This window comes from Mauremys reevesii, linkage group 4, assembly GCF_016161935.1.
Source record: "Mauremys reevesii isolate NIE-2019 linkage group 4, ASM1616193v1, whole genome shotgun sequence".
In the NCBI taxonomy this organism is placed as follows: domain Eukaryota; kingdom Metazoa; phylum Chordata; order Testudines; family Geoemydidae; genus Mauremys; species Mauremys reevesii.
This window is the reverse complement of record NC_052626.1, coordinates 42,942,555-42,962,014: the sequence shown is the minus strand read 5'-3', so window position 1 is coordinate 42,962,014 and position 19,460 is coordinate 42,942,555. Positions and strand designations below refer to the sequence as shown.

The window sequence follows — 19,460 nt, the reverse complement described above, 5'->3', positions numbered from 1 at the left end:
AAATCTCCCACTGCTTCCCATGAGAGTTTCTGGTTGCTTGTTTATTTTTTAATAAAGTCATTTAAAGTTTAACTTTTGTCCGTCTGAACCACCGAAGAGCTGCAGATTTCACACTCCACCCTTCGGTCCAAGGCTAATCCTCAAGTGGCTCCTATAGGCCCACCACATGCAGGGGAGGTTAAACACCAATATCCAGGAGCAGCACCATGAACAGAACAGACTTGCCACTCTAGGCAGCAGGTTTCAGAGCTGTATCTAGATCCTGGGTCAGTGGAAAACAAGGGAGGAGAAACAGCCTTAACGCAGGACCAAGGGTTCAGTAGTTCTGACTGTGCCCAACTGCCACAGAAACGTGCCTTAACAAGACTGCCTAAAAGCTCTAACCCTCATATTGCAAGCCAGGAAATCCCTGGGGTCAGAATACAGGCACCAGCAAATAGGGAGTTCTGGGAGGGGAACAAGAAGTTCCAACAAATGAAGGGACAATATCAGAGCTAAAACGAGCCAGCCAGTTGGAATCGAAAATGGACACGTGAGCTGATGTGGAAGCTGAGCAGAAGGGCCATGTACCTACCAAGTGCCTCTCTGAAGTGAAGTTAGCCTTTGCCACCTTGACATTAGGCAACTACAATGCACTCTACATGTGGCTACGCCTCCAGCCTATCTGGAAGCAGAATGTAGTTACCAGCTTATTGGGCATTACTTTACTCAGACAACATTACACTGGAGCTCTGCAGTCTGCACTGGCTTCCAATCAGACTCCAGTCTGGTTATAACTGATAGACTCCTACAAGGCTTGACTCCTGGCTACATCGGTCACAGGGGTGTGCTTGGAGGAGGGGGGAAGAGATACCACCCACAGCAGAGCCTGACTCTGGAACACACTTCCTATGGGTCTGACAGAACCAGGATTCATTTGCCTTCAGGACATAATGCAAAAGCCAGCTATTTTCTCAGGTTCTCTGTGAGGGGGTAGGTTTATTTAGAATAGGCTCCCTAGCCAGGCTCTATACTCTGTGAAGCAGACATAAAACACAATAAAAGTTACAAGAAATGACTGTCCAGCCCACCATGGTACAGCATAAATACCCACCATCCAACAGGAGGATAACACAACAAATCCAGGATCAGGAACGTCCAGTCATGGGTTGTGTGACAAAGAGCTGTTACATTGGACAAGTAGCCCTGTGGTCTGGGTAAACTTTGGATGGGCAGTTTGCGGAGCGCTTTTTTGTAAGCTTTGTTTTTGCATATTTGAGTGTTTTTTTAACACACGCACCCACACAAACCTAGATCTACTGGGAAAGGTGCTTTCAGAAATCTAACGAAATATCTATTATTTACCATGACAACAAGTCATAATTTGGTTCTGAAGGGGGCTGGTGATTAAATATGTTGGGTAACATTACAAAGAACAAAGGAGTGTCATAGGCAACTACTACAGCACTGAGAGAGAGAAAATCCATAGCACCCCGAGTACTTGAATCCACTGATCCTGTTCTCATGGGGAAGTCCCACCCCTAAGATACCCTTCATGGACTTAATTCTTACTGATTGGAAGGTGCAGACTCAGTGTGACTAATTCAGAATCTGGGGGAATTGAGAAGTGTAGAAAGGGTGATTTGAGTACTTCCACTCCACACACTTGTATGGAGATCAGCAGGGAACCCTAGAAGATTCCATACATAAGTAGCAATGAACAATGATGCCGAGCACAAGAGACAAGCAACGGCCAATGTGGCTTCACAAAGGGCTGTTCACAAGAGTGAATCCTCCTCCCGGAAGTCTATGGAGAGCACAGATATGAACTACAGACACAGATAAGGTTTTCAAGGAAACGCTAAGGGCAGCAAAGGCAGAATGAGTTAGTGCTGCTAATGTACGGACTGGCAGGGAGGTGGCTGGGCTGGAAAAAAATGTGTCAGTGGGGAATATAGGACAGGTGCAGCCAGTGACCATTTAGTAGCTCCTTCAATTAATTTCCACTCACCTGAAACTGGATAAATCTTCTTCAGAGGATAAATCACCTGGTTGAACAAACCAAACAGACCCATGTCAGAGGAAGCTGGACATGGAGTTCATCACAGCCACACGCTGTGCCCAGAACTCAGACACGAGGAGATGAGCTGTCACCAGTCCTCTCTCCTATGAGCCTTTATGCAGCCCACAATTTCCTAGCACTGGGGTTGCTTGTCCTGTCTCATCCGCTCTGAGTGCAACTAGGGACTGGGACTGTCACGCTTTGTGCAGCCGGCCTGTGGGACCCCTGCACCAAACTGACTCACCTGCTCTCGCAGGGTTCCATCTGTGAAGAAAGGTCTCTGTGGCAGGAACACCACCCCATGGGGGCCAAAGCAGGTCAGCATGTGGATGTTCCCTGCATAGATCCAAGAGACAGAGTCACACCAATTCACAAGCTCACCTTCTAGCCCTTTCCCGGTGCACAGGCCTGCATTACTGAGATGCAAGCACTAGGTAATGATCACACTTCCACGTACAAAGGTCAGGTGCTCAGCAGAGTGCACTGATGAGAAGTTCACACCACAGCATACGGGAAAGGGGACAGCTTGAACGCACCAGTGAGTGTGAGTGCTGTCACAAGTGCCAGCGGCCCCAACTTCCCACAAGTGGCACAACTTCCACCCACCAGCCTCCCTGGGGCAGCACCAGCTCCTGCCCTCCATTTAGTGGGATGAGGTTTTGGAGGAGTCACCATCCTTACCCCGTGTGCTCTCCCAGAGGCCACCAAGGACCCTCAGGAGTGATGTCTTCCCTGTGCCAGTGTTCCCCACAATCAGCAGATTATTCCCTTGGGAAATCCGTAGGTCCAGGTCCTTGATGAGCAGCTTGTCCGAGGATGGAGCCGAGAGAGAGACTCGCTCCAGGAGGAAGGCTGTATCCCCCAGCACAGTCTGCTCTCCAGGACCACTGGAGCCCAGAAACCAAGGCAGAGAGAGAAGAAAAGAGCCAAGGGTAAGTGACTGAGCCTTGAGGTGGTGAGGAGCAGATGCCTTTCAAATGACTTATGCCTCCCCTAATGTCATATTTAGGGCCTAGATATCATGGCGACTGGTGCCTACTGACAAACTCAACAGATTCCAGCCTTCGGAGCTAGAAAGCACCAGTTACTGGGGTACCACGGTGTCATTTATACCAGCTACGTCATGAGGAGCTGCACTCTGAGCTCAGCTAGCAACAATCCTGATGCATGAGGTGAATCCATCCGTCTCCTCAGCAACCTGCTCAAGCCCAGGAACCCAGCAGGAAGGAATCCGGGAGCACAGGGGCGGCAGAAATGGCAGGAATAGAAGTCACTTTGCTGGCCGGAGGCATCTGACAGTTAGAGGCCAAGGCCAGGATTTTCAGACTTTGGGGCTTGCAGTCCTCATCCGTGAAAGGCAGGCCATTTTGATTCAGGCCTGCTTTAGACTTCTAGGTTTGGAAAGGCTGACCCAGGCCCATGAACATGCTGTCAGGTCCCCACCCCTCCAAGTACTGGTACTAATCCCACAAATGGAAGGAACACATTCAAAAGCGTAGAAACACCCCCAAATGCAGGGGCTGTCCATGTCCGACAGGATGTGATGACCTGGGACGGTAGCAAGAAGGAAAATGCTGAAGGAGAGCCCCATAGTGAGGAACTGCAGGAAGCCTGAAATTGGCCAAAGCCCTGGAGAACACATTATCAGGAACAATCCAACTGGCTGCTGGGGTCGGAGCAGACTAGATAGAGCTTCTCTCTCTCTAGAGACTTATTTACTATTTTCACTATGGTCGTGCCCTGAAATCCTAGTTGGGATCAGGACCCCACTGTACTGGGTGCTACATGTCCATGCACGCACATGAAGACATGCTCCCTGCCCCAAACAGCTTATAAACTAATTTGAACTATGATGCAACAGGTGAGCGTGACAGTTGGAGGGGAGAGGAGGCAGCCAGTAACAGATCACATGACTATGAATACATTGGCAGACTCAACTTGCTGGCCTCAAAGGGCTTTTTCACAAACACCCGGCTACCAACACCTGCCTCTTATTGAGCTGGTTGATTTCCAAGGCTACAGATTCTTTGATTTTCCAGTGATATGAACATACTTCCCTGCCTCAGGGAGATTTTAGGGACATGCCCAATGGTTGTTTAATCTGTGCCTATTCCTCAGGCACACCGGATGCAGACCTATGCCCCTCCTTATAGCACCCCTGGGGGAATTCAAGGGAGAAGGACCTGAGGCTGCAGTGTTTGGAGGAAACCCTATTTTACCATCCCAGAGGCACATCCAGAATGCCTGATGAACATGAGAGTTTTTCCCACAGCCTGGAAACCCAGCTGCAAACAGTAAGTTACCATCCCAAGCTCAGGCTGGCTGCAGATACTCACTTGTCAAAGTCCCAGTTGGTTTTGGCTTCTGATTCACAATCACGGTGTTTCCTGGAGAGAGACAGCAGCGTCTCCTGCAGCTCCCCAATTCTGTAAGACAGAGTGGGTAGCAAGAGGGACATACATGACTCCGCAGCCCTCTCCCCATATTCCAGCTCCTGTCCTCACTGGGCTTCTTAACAGATTGTATTTAATGCAATGTGCTCAGTGCTGTACAGGACATAGAGCAAGTCCTACCCTACAGAGCTGCCAGGCTGAACCACTGACATGACGTCCACTCCTGGGGGAATGGAAGGAGATTAAAAAGAGTTCTCTGTTTTCTAATTACCCAGAGTTCCTAAGCAGTGGGCATCATGGGGAGCTTTAGGAGGGATGCTGGGAAGGAGATGCAGCCAGTTCAGTGCCTTCCATTGCAAGCTACTCACTGGACTAGAAAGTACATGGACACTAGCGGGCTGCGACTAAGACATTTTAAAGGAAGAGCTACCCTTCCATTCAGCATCTCGCCTCCTCAGTGGCCTCTGCTGGCAAGGGGATTCCAGTCATAGGCAATCAGCACCCAGCCTCTGGAGAGAAGCGCTCCCTGCCAACCTCGGTTCCAAATGGGCCCACGGCAGTGACCTTTGAGTGCAAGTTCTCTGGGGCAAGGGCAGTCTTGCACTAGATGTATGGACGGACCATGCCTAGCACCATCTAGGTTTGGGTCTGTGGATGCTATCTTCATACTAAGGGCAGGTCCATACTCACCGCACAGGTCGACGCGGTGAGTTCGACTTCTCGGAGTTCGAACTATCGCGTCTGATCTAGACGTGATAGTTCGAACTCCGGAAGCGCCGCGGTCGACTCCGGTACTCTACCACTGCAAACGGCGGTGGTGGAGTTGACGGGGGAGCCGCGGAGTTCGACCCCGCCGTGTCTGGACGGGTGAGTAGTTCGAATTAGGGTACTTCGAATTCAGCTACGCTATTCCCGTAGCTGAATTTGCGTACCCTAATTCGAACCCCCTTTTTAGTGTGGACCAGGCCTAAGAATGACACCTCCTACAAGCTAACCCCACATTAGCAATCACCCCTTTCCAAGGAGCCCTGCCTAGGGTACAAGCTTCCCCACGTCTGCCAGAGCCGCAGACTGGGATATTCCCAGAAGCCTTGCACTGGGGCACCAAGAAGGTTCCCTCTCCTGGAGACAGGATTAAGGGAGGGCAACTCTCACCTGTGTGTGTAGCCAGCCACGTCAGACAAGGTGGCGGAGAGATCGATGAGCTGGCTGAAGCAGCTGATGAGGTAAATGGAGACAAAGGCATTCTGCCGGAAAAATCACATGAGAAGAGTTAGCACAGAGACGGGGCTGCAGCACCCAGAGCTGAGGCGGCTGTGCCTGCCCTCACAGCCAGCAAGCTAGTGGCAATGGGATACCATGCTCTCAGCTAGGGGCAGCCATCACAGTTGGGCATGGGCAGCCACTCAGACTCTAGGAGAGTGGTGACCCAAAGAGGGACAAACGACAGAGAAAGCAGCACCGGACAAGAGACTTAACAGGGCTCACCTGCACCAGCCTGTAGACTGACCCAGGGGAGATCCCTCTCAGTGTCTGCCAGGAGCTGCCCTTTCTCACTCCCTGCAGCCATTGAGCAAACTGCCTCCCATAAGGCCATCCCTGAAGGGAACATGATCAGCCCATTGCAAACCCAAAAACTGGGTGAGACCAAAAACTGGGCCTGGTGGTAGGACTCGGCAAGGAGAGGGCACCAGGACTCATTCCCCACAGGAATCCCCACTGGCCTGAACACTCCCTAGAGCCCTGGACGCGTGCCTCACACTGATGCCGTAGGAATCCCAGCCAGTAGGGAGCTCCTCTCAGTACTCCAAGGGTTAAAGCCTCTAACAGCTTTAAGCGAAAGAGGAACAATCAGAAGAACCACCAGGAATTCTGAACAAACAGGCTGCAGCTGGTCGGTTAGCACTTCCACAAGTCCTGCCAAGCTGCACTGCGACTCCCGTCAGCACTGGGGTCAATGTCCTCTCCCTGGTGTCACGCTGACCACTTCCCCCCCCACCCTGCACTGGAAGTGGTCTGCTACTCTCAGATGCATGTCTCTGCTACACAGCCTGGAATGCTAAGCTGGCTGCTTTTAGATCTGCATTACCAGTCTCAGACTGTTCCTGTTCAGCTGGGAACCAGTCAGATTTGGAGGCCCCTCCCTCGGGGCCTAGTGAGGCAACAAAAGCAGGAGAGAGATCAGCCTACTAGACAGAGCAGTTCCATGCAGACAGGGGCTTTTGGAGCCAAGAATCTGGTTTCAGTCAGCAGAAGCAGTGGGCTTGGCAGTGCTACATGGGCCCAGCCCTGCTCTGATGCCTCATTTAAAACAAGAGGGCCTGATCCTGCAAATGCCTGTGTGTGATTAGTTTTCCATATGTGAGTGCAGCGAGTCAATCACACACCTAAGATTTTGCAGGCACAGGGCCTACGTTTCTAGCCCTTATGTTAGCAAAGAATGTTCTGAATGTGACCCAGTGAAGTCAGCCTTCCCTACCGAGGGGCTGTAACCCCCTCAACCTCCAGCACCACGTCTCGCAGTGCACTCCTCGCTCTGCTCTCAATACCAGATACTCCTTCCACTGGAGCCCAGCCCTGCACAGCACATCGCTCTCTATGGACTTAACACCAGACCCCCAGGATTGGGTCAGCCCGTGTGCTACGTCACATCCCCTGGCCTAGTGTCCTGCAGGGTGCAAGGGGAAGAAACGCAGCACGTGGAAAATGTTCCTCTGGGAGATGGTGCTGAACTCACCTTGCTGACCAGAGCGCTCAGCTGTGCTGGATCCAGGTCCCCATAAACACCACTAAAGATGGGAATGGCAATCACCACGTAACTCAGAATGCTGCCCAGATAGTCAAAGGTGTTGATCCCAACTGGATATAAACACATTGGCAGGAGTTAATGGGCAGGGAGCACCCTCTGTCCCAGGCAAACCCAAGTCCAATTTCTGAGGCCAAACAGAACTGGTCTCGCCCTCGCCCCCCCCCCCCATTCACCACCTCACACTGCACCTCGGGTGCCAAGACAAAAGACTGCACAAGACCCACATCGCAGGGATGAAACCTGTTGGCATGAACCTCTCCCAGCCAGGGCACCAAAGTGGAGAAAAAGCCATCCAGATACCACCACCCACACAGCTAGAATACCTTAGACAGGGCAAAATCCACCCAGCCTACTTGTTTCCAAACGCCAGAGCCCCCGCTGCCTCTTAGAAATGTGGGGAAGCAAAGTGGCCAGCCAAGCCAGGACGCAGCAAGGAATATCCGGGGGATCTGGCTGGGGCAGGAAGCCTACATCACTGACCTTCCTAAGGAACACAGGAAAGGCAGAAACGCTCAAGTGTTCAGAATTCCCACATACACCACTCCACTGTTTGCAAAGCTTATAATAATAATATAATAATAAAGCTTGAGATTCTACCCTGAAGGCAAGGCACTCACTTGCCCTTGATCCTAAGTACTAAGGGACTGGCTCAGGCAGGGCTGGAATCAGGATCAGAGTCAAGATTTCTGGGCAGCACCAGGGCAAGAGGCACATGCTTTACACAGACATGGTCTCAGAGCAGCTTCCATTCATTCCCACCAACCCTTCTCCCTTCCAAGAGCCCAGTTTCCAGGACACTCTTAGTGTGGATGACTGAAATCCCAAGTGCTGCTGCCACCTGTTCCCCTCAGAGTCTGGATTCCAGCAGAACCGTTTTCTTGATTTGGTCCTCTGGCTTTGCCAGTGTCCCCCGCAAGGCATCAGTGTGACACCCAATGTCATTCTCTCCTGGATTCTCCTCTAGGAAGGCAATGTCCCCGCAACAAACCCTGAGGTGCCAGTACAATAGGCATGGCCTCCTGAAGCCAGGAGCAGTGGAGGAGTAGCCAGCACTCCTATATGTCCCTGGGGACGCACTCCCCAGGCCTGATGATTACCCTGATGAAGCTGCCACATGCCCCTGCAAATCAAGGAAATTCTTCACTTACTATAGAGCCACAGTTCTTTGCCCATCAGCTCCCTCTGTGTCTGCAGGAGGCTCTGCAACCGGCGGTCAGTTCTCATGTGCTCTACCTGCCCAGCTCTGCAAAACAAGACAGTAGCATGCCACGGATCTACCAAAGCCACTACATATTGGGTGCACTGCATTGACGAAAGCATTGCAGGACTATTGTAGCTATCTGGAGCATGCTCATCACTGTAGTATCTGGGCAATGTTATTGTGGTGGCCAGGCACTAAATACCCAGGTGCCTGGTGAATGTGCCTCTGAGGAGTTCCGCGGCTGAGGCAGGTGGCCCTGAGAAAGAAATACCAAGGTGCTCTGGCAGATTCTATTAGACATGGAGGCCAAAAAAGAGGCAAGTGATGACCGCAAGGCCCAATACCGGACTAGGGTGCCCGTGGGGCTACTTTATGCACCTGAACAAACAGCCTTCTGGAATGGATGGACAAAACACTGCAGTGTTCCTCGAGCCAGAAAGGGAAGCAGTGAGGTGAGCTGAGAAGGTGACGTCTAGCCACCAAGATGCCCAGGCCTTACCTTGGCCACTGCTCTATAACTGTTACCATGCTGGAGCAGCAACGGACTGATTACTGATCTCTTGTGGGTCACTTTGGCTCAGGTCTTCAACATCCTGAGAAGCCAAACCATGAAGTACTTTACACAGCTAATCCAGGTGAATCTGTCTATTGCATTCATGTCCCTGGAGCTGTCTGACTAAGACTGGATTTCAAGCCTGGAAGGGGGCTCCTCTCCCACCCCAGCTTTAGTAGGTGCCGATATAGTCGCAGTCATTGCTGACTCTTAGATCCACACCCCTCTGACTGCACACTCAGAGCCTAGCTCCTTGCACCAGAGAGGTCCATTTACACACCAACCACCTGGGCTGAGGCCTGGAACAGCTACTTCCACTCATTCATAATGTTTACAGCGCCCTCAGGTGGTGAAAAGCAGAAAAATAAAATGTTTAGTACTCAAACACAGGCTGTATCCACGCTGAATTTCTACCAACTCTAGCCCCAGCGGAGCAGCACAGGGGGCTAACCCCGGTGGAGCTGCCAGTGTAGGTCTAGTGCAGGTGCTTTTACCACCATATTGTCCAACTTGGCTCACAGCACATCTAGATGATACAGCAGTGAAGATACTTGTCCCTAGCTCTCATTATTGTTAGCACCACATGGGCAGAGCACTGGGCTAGACTGATGGAGGGAGAACCGTTACAGGTGCTCAACCAGATCAGGCCAGGGAGCCACATACACAGAGGAGACAGGGAGGGCTGGAGAATGGGGCAGCCCCTGTTGTCCCCCAGTGGCAAGATCCCACAGTGATAAGGCTAGAAGGTGAGGGGAACATTGACCTTCATAGCCCACAGCCAGGCACTCCACTCCAGACCTTATCAAGCTGGGAGCCCACAGGCATCAGGGTTCTAGCCAGCTGGATGCAACACCTTTAGTAATGATCTGGTTCAGGCAGGTAAAGAGCATATTGGTGACATTCACAAGAGGTACAATGCTGGGAGGCACTGCAAACACCATGCAGCACTGGGCAGGTCCCACCAGGGAGGGCATGCTCAGTTCTGGGCACCTCAGTAGCAGCAAACATTGACAGAGTGGATGCAGTTCGGAGAAGAGCAACAAGGTGACCAGAGGGCCTGAGCTAGGAGGAGAGAGAAAGAACTAAAGTCTGTCTAACTGGACTGACAACAAAGGGGAAACAGGAGAGAGTAGCGGGATCAAATTAGGAAAAGAGAACATCAGAACAGATCTCAGGAGAGGATCTTAACAGGATAGGATGAGGCCCTTGAACAGTCTCCCAGAGCAGTAGAAGAGGCCCCAGTCTGATGCACCAGAAAATGGTCTGTAGGCCATAGAATAATCCTAAACTGGACCCTGAAGAAGGGGGAGAGGGGAAAGGGTTGTTCCTCTCCAACTCCTAGGATTTTAATGCACCTGGGTTATTTATTGACCACTGATGGCAGGTGCTGTACAAAATCCAAAGGAAGGCACTGTGCCACAATTACAGGTCTAGGAAACTCTCCTACAGGCACTTTTTCTTAAAGGAACCGTAGGACCCAGCAGAGGCCCTGTACTTGGATCATAGCAGAGCAGCAAGTTAGAGACTTGGTACCAGACACAGGAGGCAAGGACAAGGGTCCTTAAACAAACAGGACGGGACAAGGTAGTGCAAGCAATAGGATAGGTCCCTTCCCTTACTGTTCTGGAATGTTTGAACTGAGCAGGTACTCTAGGAGCTGGAAGGATCGATGAGAAGAAACAGGTTAGTCCATCATTTACCTGTAGAAAGCAGCTGGCTCTGCATTTACACGAATCTGCATGTGCTTGAACCTGCACAACGCAAACCAAAACACGAGACACGATCACCCCACGGATTACACAATGAACACCCCTGCAACAGAAAAATCCATCCCTGCTCCTGCCATCATGCTGAGTGACCTGACAGATTCTTAGCCCAGGAATGGTCCTGAACATAGGGCCAGAGGCCTTGAGCAAGGTTCAGAAGAGCACTACATTGCCCTATACATAGGTACCATCAGAGCAGGTCAGTTAGTGGTCTAGTTTGGTCTCCTCCCTTCTGCACCAATCACACTGGACCACTGGCATCCCACTCACTGGGACAGTCCAGTATCCCATAGTTTGTTTACTAGCCCAGTATCTCTGATACACTGGATCAGATCAATGAGCCCATCTAATCCGGGATCCCCATGCTGCACCGTATCACACCAATAGGCACATTTGCTCTGTTGTCCACACCTCTGACAATGACGGATGCTGGATGCTTCAGAGGAAGCTGTCAAACCCTTACAATGCACCTGGTCATTGACCAATACCTTTCCAGTTTATGCCCTGAAGCATAAGGAGAGATGTAGAAGACCTAAGGTGTGTGTGGGGATTTCAGGCACATCATGAAGGTAAGTGCATGTGCGTGGTGGGAGGAAGAGGAATGCCTCAAGTCTCAGCCACCATTCTTGGTGAACGTGGATCAAGATCCAACTTAACAGAAGCTCCATGCTCCCTCTACTCCACAGCACCTCACTGCAATTAGCAGCAGCAGCAAGGGATCAGTGGAAAACACTGATGGCTGGACCAACGGAGACCCAGGGGCGCTGTCTCACCAGGTCACACTCTAGTGGCAGGGATGGGTGGGGCGTAGCACGTTGATCCCAGATGGGTCTCTCTGAGGCTGGGTTCAGTGGGCTCAGAGGAGCTGAGCAGGCTGACTTGCTTAGTCAGAGGAGGGGGGAGGAGATTAGCCACATATGGGTCAAACACTGAGTGGACTGGACTGGGGGCTGAGCAGGCTGGCATTAAGCAGAGCAATTCCAGAAAGGAAGGGTCAGTGAAAGCAAGACTCCAACCACTCACCTGAAATCCCCCTCCAGCTTCTCCTGATGCACCAGTTTTGACACAATGGGACTCATCAGCACCTTGTTAACAACTGTCCCAATGACAAAATACCCAAAGATACTTACTGGGCCCAGCCAGCCGGTGCTAAAGGGGAAGATGGAGAGGTTAGCTAGCAAACCCAGGAACGGCCACACACTAGACTGGGAGGGTAGTCTCAGCAACACCCACCCCACTATTACACATGAACCCCAGTACACTGGGACTAGGAACTCTACCCACCCTGCACATAGTCAGAGTCATCCCCACTAAATCAGTGCCAGGAATCCCACACCGTGTGCTAGTGCCAGGATTCAAATTCCCAGCCACTAAGTTCTGAGAACCGTAGCACTCCCGGGAACGGTATGAAAGCAGCTCTGAGAGGTGCAGTACTCCAATGGGAAGGTGCAGAGATCCTACCTGTGAAAGCACTGATAGGTGTAGTAGCCCAGTGTAAAAGGAGAGATGATGAGTTTACTGGCCATGGAGCTTAGCTGTCTGCAGAACCTCTCCACATCCTGACTGATTCGCTGGTCTCTGCTCGACATAAAACAACACTGACTGTTAAAGCCAAGTATGAAAGCGAGAACAAATCAGAACAAGAGATAATAAAGCCATGTCAGGACGCACCTAGTTCCTTCCCCCACCACTACCACCCCACACCCTGGGGAGAGCTGTTCCATTGTCTATTCTCAGGGCTTTGTCCAATCCAGTTTTTGAGGAAGCAAGTAATGGGGCTTCCACCACTTCCCTTGCAAAACCGTTCCACAACCTGACAGGACTTATTAAGATGCCATTAATAACACCCAGGCACAATGTTCCTTCTCCCTCCTTGGTGCTCACAACCCTGCCTCTACTTAGCCATCTCTTGGAGCCCCATGTGCACTACAAAACCACCAGGTCACTTCCAGACCTCTTAGCCTGATTACACACCTCATTTAACAACACAGTTAGGGGCCTATCCACGGTGCCAAAGGCTGACCCTGCTGTAATCAGCTGCTTGACTGGATTATGTTTCGGGGGTAGGCTGGCCCCTTATGCAAGCTACACATATTTTTCAAAACTTTCTCCATAAATCAATCCCTCACTTTCACTGCTCTCCTTTTAACGCCTTCCAATTTGTCAATATCTGCCTGGGAAGGAGGTGCCCTGAACCAACACATTACAGGAGGCACAGCTTCCCCAGGGCCAGGGGGAGGGAGACTCTCCCTTCCTTAACTCTGTGACATGTTCCCTCTGCAACCCCAAAACACCAGCACCAGCTTTTTGTTTTTATGCTGCCCCATCATACACTGATCTTGCTGCTGCTATCCTCCCTCCTCACAAGCGTTTGTGACCATCTCTCATCCAGTTACATTTTAACTAGACTGGAATCCGGTGGCAGGAATGTTGTTTTTCCTTTGTCTGTTAAGCAACATTTATGACTCCATATAAGTAATATTAATTCAGATACCCTGCTAGAACCCTGAGCTGTTTGGATGTGTTACCCTGACGGTGCCCATCTACTTATTCCCTGCAGCGCAGAGGGGAGCGAGAGAGAAAGAAAGAAAGAAAGAAAGGTAGTCCCCAGTTGGATTACATTGTGTGAGCTAACAAGACACCACCTCACCATTACTGCTTAGCCTCTAACCTCCTGGCGCAGGGGAAGATCCCTGAGGAAAACCCGTCAGACACATTTACGTCCTGGAGTATTTTCAATTATGAGCCATAACAGAACACATTTGTTTGGGGGCGGGGAATGAAAAGTATTCCATAGCAATACAATAAAATCATTCCGCTGCAGAATTTAGGACTTACAAATTGGCATACAATTGCCATACAATTTGGTCCCATGTTGCTGAGGAACCAAAGGGGCCCTGATTATATAGTGCACATCCCAAGGTTAAAAGCAAACATTTGACTAAGATAAGTCTGGTGAGGGGCCTCTCTGTTCCTTCCCTGGAACGGCTGGGTGTGCATGAGTTTTTGGTTTTGATCCATGCTCTGCACTGGCTGCCTATCACACTAATGAGGCATCCAGGTGTCTTGACCTTAGGCACTACTTTCTAAACCTGTTTCTGCACGTTTGGTCTCTAGTGTAAAGTTTTGTCAGCAACAAACATTTCTTGAGGTTGGCGGCAGCTCCAGTCATGGCTTGAGAATCATAGTTCAGTGCCACTCCTGTATCTCCATCCCACACAGATGTGGTGCTAAATCACTTTTATTACAGAATGACCATGATCCTCTTAGTTGAGAGGACTAAATTACCTGAAGTCATCTCCATTAACAAGAGTTATGGTCCCCATTAAGCAATCATTTCCTGTAACTATCTCTGGGCTCAGCTCAATTCCCTGGGAGGTGTCACCAGTAAGAGAAGTGAATTGTACCACTAGTTATCCAAGTCTGAAGTACCCATTCCTCAGCCTGTAGGTAGGGCTGTGTATAATGTCATTATGCAGCCATCTAACGTGCTACAGAACTGGTTTGTTTTTTTTATTGTGCCACAAATATTTAATTCAGAATCTGAACAAAAAAAAATGCATACAGCCCCTCTTCTCTCTGTGATACAAGTGCAACTAACATGGTGACTACACAAATCTATAGGCAGCCTGAAACAATAGCTCTGGGAGGGGTGGCAGCTAAATGGGGGGACCTCTCAAAAGCCTAAGGATGTCGATTCAAATGGCAACATTAACTATTTAGCTGCTCATCATTTTATCAGGATCATCCAGCTAATATATCCCTCCTCTCCTTGCTTGTTGATGCAGTGGCAAATATTGCAGTGGGGTGTAATGGAGAAGCCAGTTGTCAAAGTTTGCTGGGATGAACTATGAGGAATTCAACTCTCCACCCACTACTCCCAAGTTCAAAGTCACCTCTGACCCTGCCCAAAAGGGGGTGGGAAAGAGAAGATATATCCCCCCTTCTCGAGTTCTAAAGGCCTCTACTGCAAGAAACAAAGCCAACTCCCAAGCCTTTCCTGGGTGTCAAAAGCCCCAGCTGACCCCTGCCGGGCTGCCAAACCTTTTAGAAAAACACATGATTCCAATTAAAAATTTCTGGGTCGTTTAAAATCAAAACAAAGATGCCTGTCCCAACTGGACTGAGGAGAGAGGGGAAGAGGGCGGAAGGGAACCAGCTGTATGGTTCCAAAGTCCCTGCCACAGGATAACACCTTGCGCAGCACATGGGGTCTCGTTTATAACCCACACCACTGTGCAAATAACTAGTCTCATTATTTTAAGTCTCAAGTGGGCAGATTTTCCTTGCTCCATATTTGAGCCCTGTCAAAGAGGAAGGATTTACCCTGGGCAAAGCACCAGCCCAAAGGATGATCTCACATCCCTACCACGGAGAGGAGGGTCTTTGAGAGGGAAGCAAGGCCCTGAGGGAGGGAGCTGGCTGGCTGTGGGGGCAGAAGGGGGCTGCATGAAGCAGGTAAGACTTGGCAGCACAGAAGAAGATCCACCAACAGAAACAGCACTTTCTGCCAACTTACAGGCAGTGAGATCTTTTGGCAATGAAGAGAGTTCTCTATGGGGGAAAAAAATATATATATATTGGAGATATACCTATCTCCTAGAACTGGAAGGAACCTCGAAAGGTCATCGAGTCCAGCCCCCTGCCTTCACTAGCAGGACCAAGTACTGATTTTTGCCCCAGATCCCTAAGTGGCCCCCTCAAGGATTGAACTCACAACCCTAGGTTTAGCAGGCCAATGCTCAAACCACTGAGCTATCCCTCCCCCCAATCAGGACTGCCTTCCACCAGGCACAGAGACAGGAGCCCAGGCCACCCAGCACTAGAGAAAAACCCACAGAGCAGAATCATACACACAGAGAGCTCAAAATGGCCCCCTACCAAGGGCAGCCAGATACACAGACATGGTAGCCAAAGAGCGAGGAGCAGTTCAGGAGACGCCAAGCAAGAAGCTGAAAGAAGTTGCGAACAGCCTACGGATTATCGATGTCCTCGCGCAGCACATTCAGGGTGTAATACACCTGGCCCTGGAAATAGTAGCCGTGAAGGTATTCGGTGAGAGTCTTCCTCCAGCTCACATACATCAGGTTACAGATAAACTGGTCCAAGCTTTTCAGCTGGGATGAGGCAAAGAGAGACAGAAAGAGGGGCAGGGAGAGCAATCATTTAACGATACAAATCCAAAATGAATCAGCAATAAAAAACTAAATGGCCCACTCCACATTCAGCTGTCTGCACAGGGCAGAAGGGAGTCCCAGTCCCTCCCTTTGGGCACTAAGCTGCAAGAGCAATGCTGCAAGCTGTACTCCTGGGGGAATTCTGTGCCAAAATATTAAAAATTCTGCACACAATTTTAAAATTCTGCAAAAAATTCTGCATATTTTGTCAAAACAACACACTATAATCACACCAGTTTCAATTATTTTTGGTTATTTATTTCAAAATACCTCTCAGCAAGTATGTCTGTAACAATACCAGACAACAAAAAAGATTCAGAAAATGTTTTTTGACAAATAGATTCCTTACTAGGCATATTAATACAGAACTCTAAGTAATAATTCATTTAAACTACAATATAGAACTGTATTTCCCACACTCCTCAGAAGCAGTGCAAAGGCTTGGGGGAGTCAGGGGTAATGGAGGAGCTGAGGGAGAGGGAAGTAAATTGTTGGGAAGGAGCCTGGGAGTGAACTTGGAGGGCTGTTGGGTATGGGTGGGAAAAGTGTGGAACAGGTGTTTTTTGAGGGGTGGGGAGGGATTGTTAGCGAGCTTCCTCCATGCAGATCCTGGCTGACCCTTAGCCTCTCCCATTCAGTCAGGCACATCTGCCCATCCCCATGTATTCTGGCACCCCCATGTGTCCCTCCACCCCCACTCAGACACCCACTCCCATATGGCCTGCACTCCTCCCCCTGTCCCTATATGGCTCTATACCCCCTTCCCCATGTGTCTCTGTGCCCCCACTCAGCTCCTATGTAGCTCTGCACACACCCCCCATCACCATGTGGCCCTACACCTCCCTCCCCCCTGGCCCTGTGTCTCCACTCCCATTCAGCCCCTGCCCCAGTCTGTTCTCCCATACTAGCCCTTATGAGACCCTGTCTGACTCCCCCAGCACCCCATGCTGTCTGTCTCCCCATAGACCCTATCTCCTGACCCAGCCTGACAGGCGCTGTGAAGAAGGCGGGCTCTTTTTCTTCCCTAGCTGGACAGGAGCTGCTGCTGTGTTCTATTGCCACAATGCCCTCAGGTGAGCAAAAGGCAGAACTGTAGCAACATTTCGGCAGAAGCTTTTTCTGCATAAAAAGTTTAAAATATGCATGGCTCATTAATTATGCACACACACAGTATTGCAGAATTCGCCCAGAAGTAAAGCTGACAAGGGATCCCTGGTCTGAACAAGAGATCCCAGGCTTGAGAATACATGCTGCAACCTAGGGAGGACTCTCCTTTTTTATAGGGTCCCTCTCTGTTCCTCCCCACCCTAAGAGGGCAGACGGGGGCAGGAGAGAGGGGGGAGAGAAGGTGGTTACTGTCTTACCATAGGATCCCTCTTTGCTCTCTCTAGCCCTCTGTGAGCACATGCCTCTCTTACCGTGGAATTGAGTACGATGAGTATCGCAGCAATCGTAGTCAGGGTTTTGAACCCAGAGAAGTCCTTGCTCCCCAGGACCCCGTAGTACTGGCTGGGGATCAATCCCACCTGGTAAATGACCAACTGCTCTGGGAGGCAACAAGAAACACAGAGGGAAAATTAAGGGCTGAGGAGGCACAGTGGAGGAGGAGGGGCAAGAAGCATACCCCAATGAAAGGCCTGGAATTGCACCCCTCCCCTCTGTCCCCCAGCCCAGCCATTCACTAGCTCACCTAACAGGGCAATGCTCAGCAGGGTCAGGAACATGAGCACATTCTGGGAGGACCATCTGGGAAACAAGATGGCCTGGATCTTCCCGAAGCGTCGCAGAAACTGCAGGTCCAGCTGGGGCTGGGGCCTGCTGAGAGAGAGAAAGAACAGGAGAGTGAGGTTAGCAAGCAGGCACTGGACTCCTGAAGGTGCGCTATGTAATCTGCCTTTTACAGAGAAGTAGCCATCTCTGCTCCACCCCACCCCAGAGCCTGCTTCCCTGGAGCCAGACTCTATCAACCCTTCCTCTACCTCAATGGAGGAGCCTCACATCCCTAGTGACAGCTGCAGGAGAGGCCAGGGACTAGCCTCGGAGCACCAGGAGTGTAGTGATCCTCAAAATAAAGGACTCTACATGCCAAGAGAACAAACTGCAGAGCTGCCCCATAGAACATACACCTGCTTGGTCCGAGGCCAACCAGGGGTCAAGTGTGTTCATAAGAATTCATTAGTCAGGGATTCCACAGCAGAGCTTTTGTGCTGGAGGGTCCCAAAGGAAAGTAGCCAAGATGACTCCTCATGTTGGAGAATATGAATCCTTTCCTGTCCCTTCTACAGGCTGGGATAGGCTTAACCCCTCATCATGCTTCATGCGGCATGGTGGGATTGATCCCACCCCACTGAGTGTGAATCAGAGAAGCTGTTGCTCCAGCATTCTAGATCTACCTCCAGCGCATGCCAAAGAAGTGTGGCTATTTTACATTCTGGCAAGTTGCATCTAACTTGTCCTGCCATTGAAATACCTGAACTGGGAAAATGAGATGATTCCATCTACGGAAGGGGTAAAGTCCAATTATCCACAATCCCTTGGAAAACTGGCCCACCTGACTCTTGAGTTGGATCCTACAGTCTAACCAAAGTGCTGAGGTGAAAGCCACCTTCCTGTTCTGTTGCTCCAACAATTCCCTCCTCTCTCAGCTCTTCCCCTAGCAGCCACCATTTGCTATCCAATGGATCCCTCTCACCACCCCTGCTCTGCCAGCTCCCCTTCCCTAGCTGCCACATCGCCCTGGGCTGGCCCCTGGGATCCTGGACACAACACAACTCCCCTCCTCTTCCTCCCTCCCTGCTTCCAGCTATGCCCCCCATGTGCTACCACTAGCTAATGTGCCCCCTACCTCATACCCCCACCAATCAATGGGGGGGCACGCAATGGCTGGCAGGCGGTATGGGGTATGTGGGGGGGCCTCCAGCCAACGTGCCCCCTACATCCCCCCTCCAGCCAATGTGCCCCCACCGCATACCCACCAAAGCACCCCCATACCCCCTCCGGCCAAAGCGCCCCCCACATCCTCCATACCCCCTCCGGCCACAGCGCCCCCCACATCCTCCACACCCCCTCCGGCCAAAGCGCCCCCCACATCCCCCGCACCCTCCAGCCAACGTGCCCCCATACCCCCCGCACATTCCACCAACCAACACGCCCCCGCCCAATACACCCCGATCCCCCGGCTGCCCTCGCTCCCACTCACCGGCCGCCGGCGCTCCCCGCCGCCGCGCTCCCGACAGCCATGAGCCCGGGGCAACCCGAGCCGGGCCCCGCCGCCCGGGCCAGAGTCCGAGCGAGACCGTCGCCTCGCCAGCGTTCTGCCCCGCCCCGAGCACTACGTGATGAATATTCATTACTTCTTCTGAATATTCATGTTATGCCCTTCTCAGCCCGCCCACCAATGGAACTATAGAGTCTCTACACCGCGAGGCAGACAGGCGCCGCTGGGACAATAGAATTCGACCGCTGAGATAGAGCAGTTCCGGGAAAGGGAGGAGCGGACGCGGTCAACATGGCGGCAGGC

The 19,460-nt window shown here is 51.1% G+C and overlaps 1 protein-coding gene across 11 annotated transcripts in view; it reads right to left on the bottom strand.

Annotated features, from left to right (window-relative positions):
* ABCD4 (ATP binding cassette subfamily D member 4) overlaps nt 1-19,460 on the bottom strand; it is a 25,959-nt gene extending 6,499 nt beyond the window's left edge. For 2 of the 11 annotated variants that reach the window (XR_005597510.1, XM_039534140.1), the window contains exons 1-14: nt 19,140-19,459; nt 17,631-17,758; nt 17,305-17,486; nt 15,741-15,880; nt 12,225-12,341; nt 11,787-11,912; nt 10,698-10,748; nt 8,392-8,486; nt 7,172-7,293; nt 5,590-5,681; nt 4,378-4,467; nt 2,723-2,928; nt 2,286-2,377; nt 1,991-2,027 (exon numbers count right to left, since the gene is read on the bottom strand). Coding sequence is in view for 10 of the 11 variants with exons in the window: in XM_039534140.1 (XP_039390074.1) it covers nt 1,991-2,027; nt 2,286-2,377; nt 2,723-2,928; nt 4,378-4,467; nt 5,590-5,681; nt 7,172-7,293; nt 8,392-8,486; nt 10,698-10,748; nt 11,787-11,912; nt 12,225-12,341; nt 15,741-15,880; nt 17,305-17,486; nt 17,631-17,758; nt 19,140-19,180 (1,519 nt within the window). In the remaining variant the exon portion in view is untranslated. Of the gene's footprint in view, nt 1-1,990; nt 2,028-2,285; nt 2,378-2,722; nt 2,929-4,377; nt 4,468-5,589; nt 5,682-7,171; nt 7,294-8,391; nt 8,487-10,697; nt 10,749-11,786; nt 11,913-12,224; nt 12,342-15,644; nt 15,881-17,304; nt 17,487-17,630; nt 17,759-19,139 lie in introns of those variants that run through there. The other 9 variants (XM_039534135.1, XM_039534132.1, XM_039534133.1 and 6 more) reach the window with 9 other exon arrangements.